This window comes from Perca fluviatilis, chromosome 21 (assembly GCF_010015445.1).
Source record: "Perca fluviatilis chromosome 21, GENO_Pfluv_1.0, whole genome shotgun sequence".
NCBI classification, from domain to species: domain Eukaryota; kingdom Metazoa; phylum Chordata; class Actinopteri; order Perciformes; family Percidae; genus Perca; species Perca fluviatilis.
This window is the reverse complement of record NC_053132.1, coordinates 11,143,384-11,164,880: the sequence shown is the minus strand read 5'-3', so window position 1 is coordinate 11,164,880 and position 21,497 is coordinate 11,143,384. Positions and strand designations below refer to the sequence as shown.

General features: G+C 42.5%; 2 protein-coding genes across 7 annotated transcripts in view; one reads left to right on the top strand and one right to left on the bottom strand.

Annotated features, from left to right (window-relative positions):
• entpd1 (ectonucleoside triphosphate diphosphohydrolase 1) overlaps positions 1-17,640 on the top strand; it is a 25,079-nt gene extending 7,439 nt beyond the window's left edge. For 3 of the 6 annotated variants that reach the window (XM_039787820.1, XM_039787823.1, XM_039787822.1), the window contains 9 exons: positions 3,444-3,571; positions 4,601-4,718; positions 11,449-11,599; positions 12,032-12,191; positions 12,317-12,520; positions 12,695-12,952; positions 13,917-14,030; positions 14,169-14,306; positions 16,818-17,640. In XM_039787820.1, coding sequence (XP_039643754.1) covers positions 3,444-3,571; positions 4,601-4,718; positions 11,449-11,599; positions 12,032-12,191; positions 12,317-12,520; positions 12,695-12,952; positions 13,917-14,030; positions 14,169-14,306; positions 16,818-17,024 — 1,478 coding nt within the window. In that variant the 3' untranslated portion in view covers positions 17,025-17,640. Of the gene's footprint in view, positions 1-2,243; positions 2,275-3,443; positions 3,572-4,600; positions 4,719-11,448; positions 11,600-12,031; positions 12,192-12,316; positions 12,521-12,694; positions 12,953-13,916; positions 14,031-14,168; positions 14,307-16,817 lie in introns of all 6 variants that reach the window. The other 3 variants (XM_039787824.1, XM_039787826.1, XM_039787821.1) reach the window with 2 other exon arrangements.
• Positions 17,498-21,497, bottom strand: LOC120550888 (potassium channel subfamily K member 1-like). Its single transcript, XM_039787827.1, has 3 exons — positions 20,857-21,497; positions 19,701-20,105; positions 17,498-18,920 (listed from the first exon to the last, which is right to left on the bottom strand). The coding sequence occupies exons 1-3, from the start codon at positions 21,206-21,208 to the stop codon at positions 18,628-18,630; spliced, it is 1,050 nt and encodes a 349-aa protein (XP_039643761.1). The 5' UTR covers positions 21,209-21,497; the 3' UTR covers positions 17,498-18,627.

Below are 21,497 nucleotides of genomic sequence, written 5' to 3'. Positions count from 1 at the left end.
TACAAACATACAAATCTGCACGTGTGTGGCCCACTTCGTGCAAGTCTGTGTTGATGTTCTATGAGAGTTGATGATCTCATGCACATAATTTGCTTCTCAGGTAAGCCCTGTGTTGTCTCAACATGTGTTTATGACTACAGTAGGTCTGTATCTGTTTTTCTGCCAACAGCAGCATCATCATTAAGTGGTTACATCTAATAGAACAGTCTTTGCCTACTTTAATCTGTAAGGACTTTAACTGGAAACTAAATGTTCTACACATTGTTCAAACTTGACTGTAAATGGAAGGAAGGGGGATGTTCAGGCACCTTTACTAGCTCGAAAGTAACAACTTTCCTGAAAGACTTTGATGTGTCCCACAATTAAACTAGGAAGAGGTTTGTAATTGGTGCCAGCTGTCATTAACGGATTTGTTCATTGATGCCAAGGCTGGTTGTTGACTTTACCGGCAGACACTTTGCAGCTGTTCTTATACATTACAGGTCTGCTTGACAAACAGCTATAGTAATGACAAAATAAACCAAGGCATGTGAAGAGGTTGTAAAACAGAAAAACATATGTGGAAATCACATATGGTTTCATTTTTGCTTAATTGCGGCCACACGCCTTCGAGGAAGGGTTTGTTCAATCCCATCATCCCTCTGAAGCAACATGCTGGTGTTGCAGCAACAGTCATCCAGTCAGAGTTAGTGGTTGGACCTCCACCAAGACTGGCACCATATATGAGCCTTTGATGGTTGACACCAATACGGTCGTTGTCTTGTATTTTGTGTTATTAATATTTTAGGAATTTTTAATTGGCATACCAATGACTTTCAAATGTTTTCCGTTTAAACTGTAAAAACAAAAAAAGGTTAAGACAACTGAAAGCAATTTTCCTCAATGATTTTGAATTTTTAAACCACAGACTGCATATATAGATCACAACGCATCTCCGCTGTCTCCCACTGTACAAAAGTGAAGACAAAACATCCCGGATACAAAGCTCAAGACAAGCTGTCAACCAACATCCATTTAAAAAGGTGCATTTAAGTGATTGCATTTTTCTAGATCTATGGCTCTTATCCAAGGTGTCAGACGGTCAGTCACGTTTGTTTCTAAAGCAATCAGAGACGTTTCACATGCATTTGGACATGTCTCGCTCTCTCCTTTCATACTTCCAGTTTTTACTTGTAATTTATTATCTCTGGTGCTTTATACATTTTATTGTAACATTTTGTTTAATTTAGTTGAAATATGCATTGCAATAAATCTGCACAGAGATCAGTCTGACTGTAATTTCCATTAACTTTTACAAAAAGATAGAAGATTTCAACTGGATGACAAAATGATGGTCATATAAAGAATAGAGAGTGAATATGATAAATACTGTAACTGGACTACTGCCAGACTATCTGGTTTAGACAGTCCCTGGATAATGTTTTAACAATAAGTAATAATAATAATAGCTGCAAACGTTGGTTGTTTGCTTAGTGTTTGTTTGTGTGTGTGTACTTCCTCAATGTGGGAGGTTTTGAGTCATTTAGCTCTCTCAAAAAGAGGAAGGTTAGGGAATGATAAGCAATATAAGCATGTAGTGTTGACAGTATTTTAAAGTGTTTAAATATGTGAGTTTGTGTATCTGTATGTGTGCAGCAAGAGAGGGAAATAACAGAACGGATCTGTGAATGGATCAACAAATTTGCAGGCAAGTCATGTTTTGGGTCTGCTGCACATACCCTATTCTTCTAAAACACAGAGAGAGAGAGAGACAGAGAGAGAGAAAATAGCAGGGGATTCCAATCCGTCACAGAGATGACATCACAGCCTGCCTGCAATAAAAAGTGGCTAAACAAGGGAGTCCCCATTTTCCCTCCCTCCTACCCACCCCACAGAATGAACAGAGAGAGAGTAGTGCTGGGGCGAGTGACTCATTAGTTCACAGAAAGAGTGAGAGAGATACCCTTTTAATGGGCTTCACATGCACACACGCACAGACACACACTTTAGCTGTCTCCATAGTGACCAGCTTTGTGGCCCCAGCTTGGGGAGGAAATGCCAAACTCAGTGCTTCAGAGCCACTCCACCAGGAAGATACAAGCACACAGCTTTATTCTTATCCTTTGTCTGGCCGGCGGAAAAAGCCTCCCTTTATCATATCACTCTGCTACCTCCCCCTGTCCATTCTCTCCTCCCCATATTTTCCTCTCCCTTCCACTTAGACTCTTTTTCACTTACCTCTCTCTCTCTCTCTCCCCTGTCAGTTGTACAGTAAGTTCATTGAAGTAGACAGAGGTAAGTACTCTCTTTTGCTGTTTGTTTGCCATTGACTCACTGCTTTAATGTGCTTCAAGTTTCAGTCTTTGTGGGTTTTCCCACAGTAGACAAAGGTCAGGTTTACTATCACTGCTCCGGGTCCTGATGATGCAGGGCAACAGAAAAGCGGTGTGTGTGTGTGTGTGTGTTCTGATGAAATGTGTACTGTACTCTACAGTCGGGTCACTTTCCACATTGTGTATACTTTGCCAGCGGTCATGCGCACCTAGATAATGTCTGCCAGTTTACTTTCCCTGGTGATAATCAAACAACTGTGTGTGTGTGTGTGTGTGTGTGTGTGTGTGTGTGTGTGTGTGTGTGTGTGTGTGTGTGTGTGTGTGTGTGTGTGTCTTTACAATTCAGGCTGGTATCTTGTTCATCACTCACTTCAAATCACAATAGCCTTATGAATACAGACAGCCTGTTACACCCTTTTTGTCTCTTGATGAACTGTAAATATACTGTAGAAGCGCATACAATCTACACTACCGTGTGTACGTGTGTGTGTGTGTGTTTAAAATCCTATTTGTAAACTGTGGAAACTCAATGAGTACTTAGGAAGGAATGGGAACTGAACAAAGTATTAGCAGACACAGCGATCAAATATAATCAGGATTAAAAGAATACCTAAAACGGGATGTGGAAATTATTAATTATTGTTCACTAGCAGTGACTAATTTTTGATTGTATAGCCAAACATTCTTTTGTTGTATAAACACTTCAGCTATTTCCACAATAATAAACCGGTTTCCTTTTAATGATTTTCCAAAGAAGAAATCTTGTTGATCTTTCAGCATTAGTCAAGTACTTTGGTGGAGTTCCCTTTCAAACGTTCTGCGGCTGAATCAACAACTCCCTCTAGAATCAAGGAACAGTTTGGCATGAGTTCAGACATACCAAATCAGTAATCCAGCTATAGTCCTTGGTTACAAAACAACACAGTTAAAAGCTTTTGCAAACCCCCCGGACAGACTATCTATCATACAAACACACACATGCGGTGACATCACTCACATCTGGATGCAAGATTGGCTAACCCTCTATTCCTCTTTCCAATGTTTCCCCATCTTCCCCTTTCTACCCCGGCAACCCTCTCGCTTCTCCTTCCTGTCTGTCTTTTCTGTCTGTGTTTACGCCCCCGCTCTCAGAGATGAAAGAGAAGAACCCCTGGCACACGCCTGTGGCCATCATCATCACTGTGATTGGTGTCATAGCGATTGTTGCCTTGGTGACGGTAGCAGTTTTGCAGAACAGGCCCCTCCCCCAAAAGTACAAGGTACAGTAAAGGAAAATACTAAAATGCTGTAGCCTTGTTGCAATGTATGTCCATGGAGAGACTGACATAAATATTGAGATGCAAATTTGGGGTGTATGAGAAAATCTGGAGGCCACTGTCATGAAATATAATTTCTTGATTGTTGTAGTACAGCAGAGGTTGAGAGAGAAATTAATAAAAACATTGTTAAAAATAAAAAAATGCTATAGCCTGTTCCCTCCACTTTTTTTTTTTTTACACACATCAGAATAACACAAATACACATTAGGTAGACCTAGGCGAAAAAATATACATTAAGTATAAGAATTAGAAAAAATAGAATTAGTTATAGTAATAATAGTAATAAACCAAAACATATTTACACAATAAACACCCTTCTATAAACAGACAGTATACAAACACAGATATACAGATGAGTAAGGTGCGGATGAATAGAAATTAAATATTGGAGGTGACAGAGTAATAATAATAAAGCATAGTGCAGAATAGTGTCCAGTGATGCCTCATATTGCAGAAACAGCTAGCAGTGCTACATTAGGATGTTGTATAAATGAGCCTGACTGCTGCTGGAATAAAAAGGACCTGCGGTATCGCTCCTTCTTGCACTGAGGGTGCAGCAGTTACATTACAGTGGGATGTCTGTTCAAAGTCCCCAAGCCAAATATGGTCTCTTCTGTCAATATGACCTCAACCTGTACTACTAGTTCTAGAAATCCCCTACCAAATAAGGGAAGAGAATGTTTATGTGAATATTAAATCGCCACTCCTTTGTGTCATAAATGCAGACCCAGTAAAAGACTCGCAGCTATTTTTGATTAAAGTGGAGGGGGTTCTGTTTCAGCCCTAAACTAATAATTTTCTATTTGCACTGATAAATGTATTGCTGATAAAGTTTTGCAAAGTTTGTCTTTGGACTATACAATCATCACACTGAATGTTTGAACTTTGTTTCTGGATGGAAGTCATCCAGCTAACTAGTGCTAGTCACTGAGCACTGAACTGGAATTCCTCCTTCTGTCTCCACTCCAGTATGGGATTGTGCTGGACGCCGGCTCCTCCCACACAGCTCTGTACATCTATGAGTGGCCAGCTGAGAAGGATAACAACACTGGAAGAGTTGAACAGACTCATTCCTGCAAAGTCACAGGTATGTGCAGCACACAATGTCGTCCCATACACACACTTTGCACATACATTCTAATGATAATGCATTATATTAAAAGAAGTGCGCGTAAGCTTACATGAACATGCACATTTATACTTAACTTAGAGTGTTTATTCTTATTAAATATGCCAATTATTAGGGGTGAGTATCTGAAATGAGTTTAGCTCGCCATTCCCATAGATGTGGCTGCGTCGAATTCACACTGACGCCTGGGCACTTATAATCAAAAGAAGAACGAGTGCTGCAGAAGTAGTTTAGTCGGCGCAAACAATGGCAAACCTCACAGAAAGAATTATTCAACCTGCTCCATCCTCATTGAAGGCGAGAGTTTGGGCACATTTCGGCTTTTATAACCTCGAGGGGAAGACGGAACTTGATAGGAATCATGCTATATGCAGGCTTTGCAAAGCGAAAGTTAAGTATTTTGGAAACACCACAAACTTGAGAACTCACATGGTACGCCATCACCTTAGAGATCAACATTAAAGACGTGGACGAACAACAACCTAAAGTACCGATAGTTACCTAAAGTACCGATAGTTACGTTATTGTAACTCCAGATTCTATGAGTATAGGCGTAGCCCTCTAAGGCTACGCTATTGAGTTTATCCATTCGCGCATGCGTGAAGATTTTCTTCCCCGCCCTTGAGTACAGTACGGGCTTCAACTACGTCCGCAGATACTGTACAGTTTGGACACTCCTCATTCAAATGCGTTTCCTTTTATTTCCATGACTATTTACATTGTAGATTCTCACTGAAGGCATCAAAACTATGAATGAATACATATGGAATTATGTACTTAACAAAAAAGTGTAAAATAACTGAAAACATGTCTTATATTTTAGATTCTTCAAAGTAGCCACCATTTGCTTTTTTTTTATTAATAAGGGAAAAAATTCCACTAATTAACCCTGACAAGGCACACCTGTGAAGTGAAAACCATTTCAGGTGACTACCTCATGAAGCTCATTCAGAGAACACCAAGGGTTTGCAGAGTTATCAAAAAAAAGCAAAGGGTGGCTACTTTGAGGAATCTAAAATATAAGACATGTTTTCAGTTATTTCACACTTTTTTGTTAAGTACATAATTCCATATGTGTTCATTCATAGTTTTGATGCCTTCAGTGAGAATCTACAATGTAAATAGTCATGAAAATAAAGAAACACATTGAATGAGAAGGTGTGTCCAAACTTTTGGCCTGTAGTATATATATACACAGAGCGGACCCGTTGTTCATCTCCCAACATCAGCTTTTTCTTCAGCTAATCTAACAGGAGCAGGTGGCCCGAATCTTAGAGGGCTACGCCTATACTCATAGAATCTGGAGTTACAATTAAGGCTGTGACGGTATAGTATTTTTCTTATCGCGGTGACGAAGCAACATATCACCGCGGTATGGCGGTTAACCGCAACCCCCTTACAAGAGTAGCGTAAATTAGAGCGAGAATGGCAGGGGGCCTTAAGTGATTGACGTCAGTGCCTGTGTGGAGAGCAAGCGGTAACAGAGAGCAGCGTATGAGTGCTGCTGTGAGGAAAAGCGAGAGGAAAAAGAGATAGCAAAGATGATGTAAAGTAAACAATAAAACAACAAGCTTGAGCTTCTAAAGACACAGTGGCTTTATCTGTTGTCAATACCGCCGGTAAAGTGAATGGCCGTTACCCCCCGATAAACATCGGCTTAAAGGAGAATTCCGGCCAATTTTTACGTTAATCTTGATCGCTATAGCTACGCGAGTACTTTCGATAGAAAAAACCCCGACCCGAATCAGTGCAGGTAACACGGAGAAGCTACAGCTACGTACTACAAGCGTCCCCTGAGCTAAAACGGCAGTGCTCGGGGCAAGTTTTAGAGTGCCTTTGTGCCTCTTAACAGACACAAAATGCAATTAATATGTATGTGCCACATGAACAGGGCCCTTACGTGTCAACAAGATGCGTTTTCAACTCAGACATTGTTTAAATTCACCTACCCTGGTCCCTGTCTCGATCCTGCCGGTAGCTAGCTTGCCCTGCTAGCTGATAGCCGTTAGCTGCTAGCTGCCGTCCGGTGAGTGTATTCAGACAGGCTTCTGTGATAATCATCCCAATAACAATCCACGGAGCGGTGGTGATGTGGCTATGTCCTCCAGAAGACCGGTCATGTCATGTCTTGAAGTGTATTCCCCCCTAAAAAAAACAGTAGTGCGGTAGTAGCTGTTAGCTGCTAGCTGCCCTCTGGTGAGTGTGTACAGCCAGATAGCTGTTAGCCGTTAGCTGCTAGCTGCCGTCCGGTGAGTGTATTCAGCCAGGCATCTGTGATAATCATCCCAATAAAAATCCACGGAGCGCCCGGTGGTGTGGCTATGTCTCCCAGTTACTGAAGGCTAGCTTTAGCTTGTGCTTGGAGCAGCAAGTTCATCTGCCTGTTTTCCCTCTGTCTGTCAGTCTCGTTCTTTCCAACTCCGCTTTTCACTCTTCACACACTACGCTCCAATCTGCACACTACAGTTTACCTTTTTCTGCTACAACTGAATTCCCAGGAGACATGCAACAGCTAAGCTTCAGTAACGCTATTACTGTGCAAGCCACAGACATCGTTTATCCCGTTTCCATGTAGTTACATAGTCACCGATATGGTCATAACCACTACAGTGCTCAATTACCTATTTTGAGGGGGAAATAATCTAAACCTTTCGCTGCGAAGGCATGATCTGTCCTATACAGGACATCCACTAGCCCACCGGGCACTCCGTGCGTAGCGTAGTGTTTCCATTTCAGCTCAATGTGAGTCTTTACTGTGTTTTGCTGTCATTTATGGCCACTCTGCTTTCTCTCATCTCCGTTGATCTATTCCACAGACAGTTCAGAAAGCTCTATTGTCAATAAAGTAAAAAGAAAAAAAAAGGTTTGCCGACAATGCCAAGGAAAGACGCTCCGCAGCACAGCGGTCTTAGCAGCTGAGCAGACAGAGTGCTCTGTCTAAGAACCAATATAAGCTGCTCTGTTTAGGCTACAAAACGTGCATGCAGGCTGAGATTCAACCGTTCAGTTTTGTCAGGATTAAGCTATAAGCAGAAGGAAACTCCGCTAGCTGCTAGGCTAATGTGCAATGGTAAACACTGCAGCGTTAACGTTAATGTGTCCACGTCCACCTCAGCTCAATGGACTGTCCATCCTCATGTGCAAAGCTGAAGTGACGGGCAACTTTTTTTTTCTCTCCATAAACTCTTGAATGTAGGATAGAAGACAGTCGATGAGGATAACTACACAATGATTATTGCTTTCATTATATGTCATATCACACAATATCTGTTCTCCTGTAAGTTACGTGAGCTAAAAAGGTAAAAAAAAAAAAAATATGCGGTGATGGCAGTGATGACGTCATGACCGCGGTAGTGGCACGTCACCACCTTTATTGCGGTGATGCGGTTATCGTCACAGCCCTAGTTACAATAACGTAACTATCGTTCTATTTCGTATAGGCTTCGCCCTCTAAGGCTACGCTATTGGGTTAGGGCGAAGCTGATGTAGTCAATGCCTCCTGCGACACAGGGTCCACAAGCAGAACAGACTTTTTTCTCTCTCTCATGCACTGGCAGAAGATCGCATCAGAAGCGTTATTCTGGTAAAAGAGCCTGCCATGGTAATGACTTGACCTAGCTGGCTGCAAAGCCCAAGCCATGAGTGTAGGCGTGCATGATAGTGAGAGTTGTAATTGATTGACAATTATGGGACGTCCATGTTCCTCTCAGCCACCCAGTGTAGGGGGGGTGAGGGTCTCAGACGAGTAACCTACACATGCAGCGGTACATATCATGATTGTAGGTGTGCATGGTTAGTGAGAGAGATAGTGACAATATATATATGAGGCACCGCTCTCCTCCCAGCACCCAGCGCAAAAGGGGAGGAAGCAGGCAGGCAGAGCACACGTACAACGGCGCATTATTCGACGTTGAGTGAGGATAGAACCGAGAACCGCCATAGAGGGCTCAGACATATTGCGCAGATAGAAACGGATGAAAGGGCATGGAGATGCCCAGGATGCCGCTGCGCAGATGTCGGCTACTTTTATGCCCTTGAACAGAGCCGCCGATGCCGAAAGTGCCCTCGTAGAGTGTGCCCGGATGCCCGTGTTATAGGTCTGGGTGATAGCCTTGCACAGCCAGTGAGACAGACGCGGTTTTGAAAGGGCCGCTCCTTGGGAGTGTTCCCTATAGTGTACAAACAGCTGCTGTGTCTGCCTTATGTCCGCCGTGCGTAAAACGTGCCGTGATAACGCGCGCACCGGGCATGACCAGTGGAAAACCTTCTCCGCGTCGTTGTCATGAGGCGGGGGGAAAAACCCTTGATTAAATAAATTATATTATAAATAATTAGTTAGAATTTTTTGGTGTGAATGAGGGGTTTGGCTGTAAGGCGGCTGCGCTCCCGTCCCCTCTAATGGAGAGGCAGGACAGTGAAACTGACAGCGCACATAAGTCGCTCACTCTCTTGGCTGACGTCAAGGCAAGGAGGAGCGCCGTTTTTAGTGACAGCAACCTGAGAGAGGCTTGTGCTAGGGGCTCGAAAGGAGGCTTCTCCAGAGCTCGAAGCACCAGTGCTATGTCCCATTGGGGTGTGAGAGGGTGCACGGCGGGTTTCTGTCGTCTGACCCCCTTCAAGAAAACGCTTTACCAGGGGGTGCGCAAAAACCATCCTCTCTCCATAGCCTTCGTGGAAGGATGAGATGGTCGCTGCGTAGGCTTTGACTGTAGATGGAGCCAATCATTATCCACTAATGTTTGGAGATAGTGCGGAGGAGCGGAGCTCGAAGCCTGGGAAGACGCCGCCGCAGCATTTTATGGCGGTTGTCATGGCGACGGCACTGCTCTGGGGGAACGGGCTTCCAAGAGCCGAGCCTACGGAGCCGCTCCGCGTCTTCGGCTGCTTGGTGAAGGAGGGACGTGACTGTCTGATGACGGGGCCCAAATAGTCCATCGGGAGCTATGGGGCCGTACAGAAGCTCGCGCCTGAGCTCAGTGGGTAGCTGCGACATGTGGAGCCAGATGTTTCGCTGGGCCACAGTCTGCCACGCCATGACTCTGGACAACGCCACCGTGGTGAGGGTGGCGGTCATGGCCTTGCTAATCTCCGTGGCTAGCTCCGGAGGAAGATCCTGGGGAAAAAGGCGCGGGCTTCCGGTGGCCGAAAAAAGCAGTATTTGAAAGCTGGCCAAAGCTTGGCACTTTTTAGTGGCAAAAGTTTTTATTTTTGTATTAAAGACATATAAAGTAATATCATACTATATTTAATTTGTTGAGTTTCTTTTAAATTGTACGTCTACTGCAATCACATGGGAAAAGTAACTACATTTACATACTGTGAATCTTTTTTTTTTTTTTTCCTTTTTATAAAATCGAGAATCGTTTTTGAATCGAATCTTGAGCCTAAAAAACCATGTATAGAATAATAAAAAAGTAAGCCATCTCAATCATCACTTATGAGCCACTAAAAGTGTTTGGTGGTGTCTGTATGTGCAGAGACTCTGCCCCCTGCATATATTTTCTCTTTTCTTACCATTTTGCTGCGTGCGGGACGTTATGGGCGTCCGCAAAGAACCTTTGGGCCCCACGTGGGTGTGTTACCCCCACCCAATACCAGCGTGCAGATGTGGAGCCCGTTCTCATTCCGATTACCACTACTTTGTCATGCCCCTCTGCATCTTGTACTTCATGCCACAGGATGAAGCTCCGCATTCATGCAAAATCTGACAATGCGGCACCTTCCCGCAAAAGGTGTGGGTGGCTTTTTGTGAATGTAAACGCTGTATAACAGATAAGAATTTTTTTTTTCCAATTCTTCTGATTAACGGCAACAGAAACTTTTGCAAGGGTCATTTGGTGTAATGTAACAGTTATCAGGTTTTATTTATAAGCATATACAAGTGGCCTATGAAAAAGGGTTACACAATCAACGTAGCTACAAAAGTTAGGCCTACATAACATACGGCTTTATCAAATGTAATAATCACTGTTCACTGAGCACTGAATTGTTCCTGACACACTTTTTGATAGCAATAGTACTTTATAATAGGTTAATAAGTTGTAAATAATGGATTCAGTATATCAGCTAATTGTTTCTACAACAGTTTACCTTCCCTAAAAAAGGCATCTGCAGACAAAATCTATTTATCAAAAGCTCATTAACATTTACAACTCCACACTTAATGGATTATTGTAGTTTTATTAATGATTTACATTTTTGGCTGCAGATCTGAATGCTCATTATAAAGTGAGAAACCTATGACGATGAAAATTGGGTTTAGCTTTCGAATACGTCAAGTATGTAGTAGTAAATGTAAATTAGTAAATAAATAGATTTTGGTCGAATATTTTCTAGCTTTATGTCAGATGATTTGAATCCTTCATCCGGTTAAAGTATATGGTTAGAAACTATCAAGATCTAAAAAGTGCAACATTAAAATGTGGCTTAAAACTGAATAAAATACATTCATGAAAGATTCTGGCAGACAAACAATGCTGACTCATGCACAAATGGGATATGACGCCACTGACAGGCAAACAAATGTCACCAAGCTTTCTTCTCCACAGCAAATTCCTTTTCAGTTCATGGATTTGTACAGATGACCTTCAATTCCCAAGCAGGCTAGCATCTTTGAACTATGTTTTATGATTGCTAAATTTAAGCTAAATGACTTCACTCTCCTCTTGACATTTTGCTCAACCTGCAGGTCCAGGTATCTCCAGCTATGCGTCCGATCCATTGAAGGCAGGGGAGTCTCTGAGAGAATGCATGCAGGAGGCCGAGCAGCTGGTGCCTGGAAAAAGACACCACGAGACCCCTCTTTATCTGGGTGCTACTGCTGGAATGAGATTGCTGAAGTACGGCACACGTGTAACCAAACACAGCAAGCCTTTTCATGCTGACACTGGTGCAGTGGCGGGTTGTGTATTTTACACCTGGGCCTTCCGTACTATCCTACAGAAACTATTATTATTAATTATCACTATTGCAGAGACATGAATACACGGTGACTGAAGCCAGTAGAGAAGGCCTTGCTGGCCCACCTCTGCACTGGTGTATCCCAACCCTTTACTCTGTAATGGTGTTTGTGCTGGCAGTCAAAGTGCTACCATCTGTAGCCTTTTCCATATGCCTGTTTTGTGATTTATCTCCACATGAACTTCACAGCCAGAGCGGTGAATATGTTAGGGTCAAATTTATTATACACGATACAGTATTGTTTATGGGTTGCTGTACTGATTTGAATTATGGACGTGAATCAGTCTAATGAATTTGTGTTGTGTGTGCAGTATGGAGAACAGCGTAGCGTCAGACAAGGTATTTCAGGCTGTGGAGGAAGCCCTGAAAAAGTTCCCCTTTTCCTATCAGGGAGCGAGAATACTCAGCGGCCAAGAGGAGGGTTCCTTTGGCTGGGTCACAGTCAACTACTTGGATGACCGCCTCAAACAGGTCTGTATGTGCGTATGTCTGCACACTGCATACGTGCAAGTTTGTCCACTTTCAAATGTGCTTTGTGTGCATCAGTCAGGGTGTTCTGCTGTGCACAGACTTCAATGCCTTTTTGTCTGTTACAGGGCTTGGAAACCACAGGGGCCCTTGACCTCGGTGGCGCCTCCACTCAGATTAGCTTTGTATCTGATAATTACAACGGCTCAGAGTCACCCAGAAACTCTGTGACTTTCCGACTCTACGGAAATGACTATAACCTGTACACTCACAGCTTCCTGTGTTACGGGAAAGACCAAGCGCTACGAATGACGCTGGCACACCAGTCTCAAGTAAATTTCTTCTTTTTTCTCATTCGACAATAATGGGTTGTTCAAAACTAATCTAATCTGAGATTGCTTCAAATGTAATTATCTTTAATAGAGACAGGATATGCTGAAATGTGCAGTAATGCTGACTTTCAATTTAATTAGCCTTCTCTCTGTGTCTCTTGCTTCCTCCCCTAGGCAGGTCCAGGAACAGTTTTAGATCCTTGTTTTCACCCTGGCTACACTGTGACAAAGAACTACTCGGTCCTCTATGACAGCCCCTGCGTGTCAGACAGGAAACCCCAAGGAGCTCCTGCAACCTTCATTCACTCAGGGAACGGAAACTTCTTAGAATGCCAGAAAAACATCAAAAGTATCTTCGATTTCAATTCCTGCAAATACAGCCGATGCTCTTTCAATGGGGTCTTCCAGCCACTTTTGCAAGGGCCATTTGGGGTAATGTAACACAGTTATCAGGTTTTATTTATTAACAAGTGGCCTATGTTTTTTGAAGGGTTACACAATCAACGTAGCTACAAGAGTTACACAACATACGGCTTTATCAAATGTAATAATCACTGTTCACTGAGCACTGTGAATTGTTCCTGATCTGCCTCAGAATATGAAGTAATTTGCTTATAAAAAAAAAAAAAAAAAGTGTCCCAAAGTTCACCCAAATTATAGATAAAATTTATATATATTTTTTAATTCTAGCAGTATCTGTTGTAGTATTTATTTAATTATAATTTATACTGTTTATACCAGTGGGGAAATTACAATTTACACTCCGTTAGAAATCACTACACACAGGCCTGAAATACACACAGACATGCTCAGAACCTATTCATGCACAAATGGAGAGTGAGTGGGCTGCCAGTGCCTGGACCAGCGCCCTGAGCGGTGGGGGGGGGGCTCAAGAGCACCTGGCAGTGCCCAGGAGGTGAACTGGCATCTCGCCAGCTACCAATCCACACTCTGTACTTTGGTCCGTACTGGGACTTGAACCTGCGACCCTCCGGTTCCCAACCCAAATCCCCACGGATTGAGCTACTGCCACTCTAGCCATGCAGATATTTTGGGGTTTTATTCAATCTATGTCTGAGATGCCTGCCACCCCAATATATTATGGGTGAATAGCATTTTCTTATATAGCTTTTTGAACTTCAACTTTTCCAAAAACAGTAAACAATCCAGACCTCACTGAAAAGACATGTTGCTGTTGAATATGGCATATATCCTAGCCGCACAGCTCCTTGCAAACCAAAGACAAAAAAAACTCTGAGTCAGTGGGGCCAGTAAAAAAACCTCATGAGAATAAACTATTTATAAGATTACATAATTTGCTAAAGATACCAGGCATTTTAATCTGTCTGTCTGTCTGTCTGTCTGTCTGTCTGTCTGTCTGTCTGTCTGTCTGTAGGCATTCTCTGCTTACTACTTTGTAATGAACTTCCTCAATCTGACCAATACATCCATCCCACTTGACACTGTCAAAGAGAAGCTTAAAGACTACTGCGCTACACCTTGGAATCAGGTCAGGCATATTTATGCATCAGTTAGACACAAAATAAATATCCTGCCATATTTTCCTGCTTTCCTGTCTTACGTATCTATGTCCTGCACTATGTGTACTGTACATTAATCATATCACTGCATTTGAATTGCTGAACAGATAAGGCAGCAGCATCCGAACATTAAATTAAAGTACCTGGCTGAGTACTGTTTCGCTGGCACGTACATCCTCACCCTGCTGACAGAAGGATACAACTTCACCTCAGAGAGCTACTCCGACATAAAATTCATCAAAGAGGTCGGTAGATCACAGTCCACTCCCTTCCTATCTCACACACATCAGAGCGCGCGCGTGTGTGTGTGTGTGTGTCCCAGATCCTATGCCTTGATATTTCTTTGTCCAACAACCTTGACAACACATTGATATTAATAGCATTACTTGTAGCTTACAAGTCTACTTGATTGCTCAATTAAGAACTACAGTCTAAAGAAAACCCACAGCAACCTTACTAGACAACGGCAATCAATAACAAGTCACCTTATACGCATTTCCTCAGGTTCAGTCGGAGATGCTTGTGTCAAGGAATTGACAGTTACAGTAAATGGTTATTTTTGTTATTTGGTTAAAAAGGTCTCTGCTGTTTTAGGAGGCTCTTTAGAATAAAAACAGCTATGATGATTCTGCTGAGAAAACTGATCCCTCAATACAAATGATGGTTCCCTTCTTAAAGATTAACAGCAGATCCATGCAATTAATTGTCAACCACTTCTACCTGCAAAGCCACCACCAACCAATAACATCTTGATAGTGAAATACTCGTAGATGCTCTTTTCAAAAGCCAGACCATTTCCCCTATCTTGAAGCTAATGACCAGGAAACATTAGCCTTAATGATGGTATAAAGAAAAGTAAAGCTTTTACATAGTCAACTGTGTTTAAATGTATTGAGGAAAATATTTCCTTATGCTAGCTAAATACAAGAAAAATTATAAAATAGGACTACTTATCCTTCAGCATTTTCATGAGGCCTATATTACAAGGAAATAATGGGAGCAAGACAATATTATCCTCATCTATATCTATTTACCTAAACTGCAGTGAGTCACACCCCCACCCCCCTCAAACATGGCACCATTGGAAAATATCACCAAAACCATTTCAGCCCAAAACAGAAGTAATATGGTCAACAAAGCAAGACATCACAATGCACGCCAAAGTAGCCTACAAACAAACTACTAAATAAGCTAATCTGCTACAGTAGCCTACATAGATACAAGCAGCGGACAGCGGATGAGCGTGCAGAAGCAACACGCAAATAAGTCAAGCTAAATTCAAACTAAAGTAGCAACAGCGCTACATCCTCCCTGAAACACAACAGAAAAACAGCCCGCCGGGCCAAATAAAATCAATTAATTAAAGCACAAGCAGCACAGGAGCAGGTAGCCTACTTACCGTAGATCCAGGCATAACGGCGAGGGAGTGGTGATTTGTAGCCCCTCATCAGTGGTAACAGACAGTAAACACGCTGACGGTTGTTTCGAGTCTCGTAACGCAGTGGACTGTTGCAGGTCATACGTATATATATATAAATCTATGGTGTCAGGTCAACTGCGGTAGAAAACGACGTTGACATGAGCGTAGAGCACAGTAGGACAGGACAGGTGTCTGGTTGTAATGGCCGCGCTGCACACCTGCGTGAATATAATTGGACGTAACTAGTCAGCTGGTAGCTAAGCAGCCTGTGATGGTGGTGCTATGGAGGATCACATGTGTCAGGTAAACAGTTAGAAAGCACGGGCGTCCGGGAAGCTAAATTACGAATCCCATAGTGGTCGATTGGAGCTCAGTTGGTAGAGCGCGCGCCCATATGAAAAGGTTTATTCCTCGACGCATTGGCCCAGGGTTTGAATCCGACCTGCGGCAGGGTTCCCGCACGTCTTCCCCCTCTCTCTCCCCTTTCATGCTGTCCTGGTGATTAAAGGCTTAAATGCCCCCCCAAAATAAAATTAAAAAGTTAGAAAGCATAAAAACAGGAATTATTAAAATATGTTACTAATAAAATCTTAATTCATTAATAAATAATTAAAAAGGCATTTTAATAATTGAAATATAAATTGGCAATTCAAATTCATTATTAAACTTATTTACATATTAGCATTAATCCATCAATGAATAGGACAAATTAAAAAGAAAAATAATGGGATGTTAAAATCAATTTGGAAATTCAGTTTTGAAAGATAGATATACATAAGCCATCTAAATTCACTTGTTTTTCATCAGGCAATTAATCAGGATATTTTTTTATTTTTGTATATGTTATTGTGTTGTAAAGTTACTACATTTGTTTTCTGTATTGTTTTGATACTGTGCAGGTCTTTTACACAGCAGATCTTGTGATATGTCAAAGTAGGAACAGCACAGCCAGCATGCACAATACCAGGACCCTAAAACGGAAGCAACTAAATCTTACATTAAAAAAGAAGTATTATTTGTACTGGTTTAAAATTATTGTTAGGTTAGGCTTAGGTTTAGGATAAGAGTTGGGTTTAAACATGTAGGTTCAGCATTCAAGGTTTCTTTTACCATCTCTCTAAAGAGAAAATTGTCTTGGATTAAAGGAATTGCTGCATAAAATAATGTCAAGCCCTCTTCCATGTCCCCTGCAGACAACATGTAGTTGTGATGGTTGGAGAATTCTCCATTTAAAATTCCACTTCAGCAAAAGTATCAATATTTATGTAAGCAGAAGTGTGAGACATGTACTGGCGTGCCGTATCAGTGAGTCTTCCCTTTTCCTGTTTGTCTCCAGATAAAAGGCAGTGATGCAGGCTGGACGCTGGGCTACATGTTGAATCTGACCAATATGATTCCAGCTGAGGCTCCTGACTCTCCCCCCCTGCCCCACGCCGGCTATGTCTCCATAGTAACCATTATCGCAGTACTGATTTTCATCCTCTTCATCCTCAGCCTGCGCCCTCTCTGGCCCCGCTGCTCCAAACATCCACAGATCGTATAATCATAAACACACAAAGATGCACGTATATGTGACGGTGAGGAACGGAATGTCTGTAAGGGCTTCTGAGTTGGCTATTCTATCATTTTGTGAATATAATAGTCAACTTTACACTTTGCAGCTTTTGTGGGGAGGTCAAAGTTTCAACATCTGCTGCACATCAACAGCCCCGCAGCTCATGCGGATAAAAGGACATTTCAGAAGGACAAATACTTTCTCTACTCTTTCTAAAGAGGGAATCTACTTCTTTGGTTAAAGGACAGTTTCTGTGTCTTTGTGTGTATGTTTGAATTTGAATGTTTGCGCTTGAATGTGTGAGCCCACATCAGTCTGCATGTATGTGTCTTGACATATGATGTGAATATGATACTGTATAAATTAAATAACCCAGGTTTATATAAAATGTTTAAATCACTTGTAATTTGTAAATAAATAAAAAAAAAAGTTAAAGGTTACATGATTTATTTACACTTTTCTTTTTTTTTTAAATACCATTATAATGTTCTTCTCTTGATTAAACCCCATAATCCTGCAAAATGACAATGAAAACAGGCAGCAAAATGATCTTTGGAAGACTTTCACGTGTGAATAAAATGGATAATAAAAACATGCTCCCTCACCCTCAGTTGTAACAATGACACATTATTGCATATTTGTGTTTTAAGGATCTCCCCTGAGCAGCATGAAAGATACATTCCCTGTAACAAAAAACCTTAAGCAAATCTCTTTTGTAAAGAAAATGAAAGTGCTGCCATCTAGTGGTGAGAGGCCATGCATTGCTGAATAATTACCCAATTGAAATACAGCACATTCAGTTGCCAGTTTATTAGGTAAATCTAGCTGGAACTAATGCAGTCTAATACAACGGTGCTGCATTAAATCCTACCTTCTTGAAAGTTATAGTGTTCAGTTTTTGTTGAAACTCTTAGAGAGGGGTTGATTCAACAGTATGGTCATTATGGAGACTGCAGTTTGTGGTGCTGTTGAACTGTATTGCGTTATATTGACAGGTTTCTATTACGGTACTTTGTTATTCAAATAAATTATCTTGTTCTTGGAATCCTTTTCACATAATGTACAGTAGGCCAACTGATAGTACGCCTAATTCCCCTGGTACTGCTATACTACTTCCAAGAAGGCAAATTTCCTATGCAAATAGCACCATTGATTATATAAAGCGCTAAGAGCGGATGTGAAATCCTCTAGAGCAAACTGTTCCACTTTGGAATTACGACATCAAAACGTTGGCAGGAAGTTGAACCATGTAGGGCTTCCCTCCGTTTGGGGGCCCAGCCCTTCCTCTGTGTCACAGATCTCGTTCTTATCTGCAGGGAATGGAGCTACAGGGGAGAACAAGAAAACAATGCCATCCTGATAGTCTGTGGGTGGTTCCTGCTATTACGCCACAAATGTCAGTTGGTGTTGACAATGGCAGAAAGCCATTTTTAAGTGATTAAGAAACCCATCTTACATGTAGATACTGTAAACACAAGCTCCTTATATACGTACACATTTAGAGGTCAAAGCAGGTATGTCCTGAGCAGTCACAAATGGAGCACAAATTTATAGATCAGTCCCTCAAATACAATGTTTTCCAGACAATGTGTCATCTCAGTTTGCTGTCAACTGCAGATTCTGATACTGGGGTGTAAGGCATTGACTTCCCATCCTGCTGTAGAGACGCAGCCTGTTCTGACACAGAAGGGATGACTGGTAGGTGATCCGTCATGTGATGCGAGGGGTCGCTCATGTGATCCTGCTCGATGATGTTGGTGGTCTCGGAGTCCAGCTCCCGAACCCTTTCTTGGTAGAACCTCTGTCTGAGGCGTCTCATCTGGGGAAGCTCGCAACACGTCTCCAGCACCACCAGGACAAACACCAAGCCCAGCAGCAAGTAGACTGGGAGAGCCGCGCGCATACACACACACACACACACACACACACACACACACACACACACACACACACACACACACACACACACACACACACACACACACACACACACACACACACACACACACACACACACACAAGATCAAATCAAGGTTTGGAGTATAAATAAAGGGTGTAGTCGCTAATAGTCATTGCTTTGTTTAACCTTGTCAAACAGAAAAGCTCCAATGGTAAATGGTGGTAAACATGACGATCCTCTTATGCACATATTGTGAATGTGCAATAAAAAAACATGTATTGTGATTGTTGTTTGGATCTCAGTTAAGTGATCACACGCAGGTCCCCTGCAGCAGTGGCTCCCAGCGTGGAAGTCCGTTATTTCAAAATCTCGTGAAATTTGGGGTTTCCCCTGACTTTTCATCTAGCGCCATAATCCGGTCAATATTTCAATCAGTCCATTACTTTGGTTTATGCCCAAATTCCTGCAAAACTAATGACATTCCCATTAGCGTTAGCTGTACTGTGTGTTTGGCTTGCTTAAACGGGTTATAGCTCATGGACTTATTCTAATTGGGACAATGATACACAAATAAATAATGCTTTGTTTTCAGGGGTCACAATGTGACAAGGTTGGGAAGCACTTTTCTGCAGGATAAGAAAATGCACTAATGCTTGAGCTATTGAAACCTTTTCTAAATCGATGAGTTAATGGATTAAGTGTTTATTTGGAGATAAAAGGCTTCCAACTGGCAGCAATGAAAGTATATTCAGCCCCCATCTCACCTGTAATAGAAAGCCTGTAGAGCTGTGGGTGTGGGTTGTCCTCTTCATTCCTGGCCTCTCCAGGGATATAATCCCCGAGGCCAATGGTGGTCAGAGAGATGAAACAGAAATACAGAGACTCCAGAAAGTTCCAGTCTTTCTCAATGCTGAACAAGATCCACGCAGGGATGATGAGGAAGATCAGGGCCATGATGATGGCTAGGCAGGTAGCATGTATGGCGCCTAACTTCGATTTGGACATGGCCCATCGACGGTGGAAATAGGACACTGGACGTCGAGTCACCAGGACCATGATTCTCTCCACCGCAACAGTGAGGAAGAAGAGGGTAACAGGGATGCCAAAGAGGGCGTAGAAAATACAGAAGGCCTTCCCTTCATCTGAGAGAGGAACAGTATGGCCATAACCTAAAAAAAACACAACCACAAGTGCAGCACAGCCTTAATTACAAGGGTGTAATTAGAGGTGAGAGAGCCGCTTAGATCCTGGGAAGCTACACACATAACAATAATTAGATAGAAAAGACAGTATCTTCTTTTGAAAAGACAAGTTTGACCCTTGACTGCAACTTTAAATAATTTACTAATTCTGTGAAAAGCTGCCGCAAGCCACTAATAAGTACAACTTTGATTACCAGGAATGAAAAATGATCTTCTAGCAGGTTTTTGGCCTCGCCTAGCACACTGGTTTACAAGACAGTGTGAAACCCAGACATATTGATTAATCATGGGTTACCAACATCTAGAACTGCAAATATTACCATATAAAGATAAACCAGCCAGCCAGAGGGATTCTTCACAAAACTGGCAAACCAAAGGTTGTTGTAATGTATGGCTTTTCTGTAACTGATATTTAAAATAGGACATTTGGTTTATTAAAGTCTGCCTCCAGTCAAAAATGCTTTTTGCTTGGCTGTTTGACCTTCACTGTGCAGAACGATATGTGCAGAGTTTGACACTAAAAGCCTGCTTTCACATTCATCTGCTGAAGGGGGAAAGTATCCTTATTTTCTAATATGGCAGGTCTAGATGTTGGTGACCCCGTTAATAAATACGTATGGGTTTCACACTGTATTGTATACCATCAAGTCGGGAGTTACAGCCTCCTTTAAGTACAGGGGGAGAGAAAGGGGGGGTCGTTAGAGTCCCCGGGCCTCACCTGTGGTGGTCAGCACGGTGCTGGTGAAGAACAGGGAGGACACAAAGTCCCAGTTTCGCTCGGTGTCGTTATCCAGCACGGACACTCCATACTTACTGGCCTCTAGCGCGCGTGCCAGAAGCTCGTTCAGGCGCTCTTGGGACACACAGGGGTTGCTGCTCAGGAAGTCCTGCTGGTCCGCTTTCAGCTCCTGACGGAGCTCCTGCTCGTAGCGCAGCTCGATGGCGGAAAAGATCCCGGCGCCGATCAGGAGATAAAGGATGTAACCGACGACCAGCAGCGCAAAATTCAACGCTGACTGGTGTCGCTCCACAAACCGAGCGCACCAGCCGTAGGTACAGCTGCGGACCATTCCTCCACTCACCTTACACTTAATGGCACTTAGTTTATCAACAAATTACGCTTCAATAAGTACACAGGGACGCCTCTTTATTTTGGTTATGACTTCTGTCCTCTACCGGTGGATGGACTCGTCTTCCTTGTTCTTCACCTCTGTGGTGACGTCACTCTTTCACCGCACCAGGTGTGTGCGTGCGTCTTTCTACACTTTCCTCTCCAACCGGTTTGACAGGTTCAGTGTTTCGAGTCATTACAATTGATTTCTTCCTTCAGCCTAATCACTTACACAAAACAGACAGATA

Coding starts and splice junctions, on each gene's coding strand:
- LOC120550888 (XM_039787827.1), bottom strand. CDS start 21,208: ATGGTCCGCAGCTGTACCTACGGCTGGTGCGCTCGGTTTGTGGAGCGA. Junction 20,106..20,856: donor CACCGTGCTGACCACCACAG/GTGAGGCCCGGG, acceptor TGTTTTTTTTAG/GTTATGGCCATACTGTTCCT. Junction 18,921..19,700: donor CTACAGGCTTTCTATTACAG/GTGAGATGGGGG, acceptor CGGCTCTCCCAG/TCTACTTGCTGCTGGGCTTG.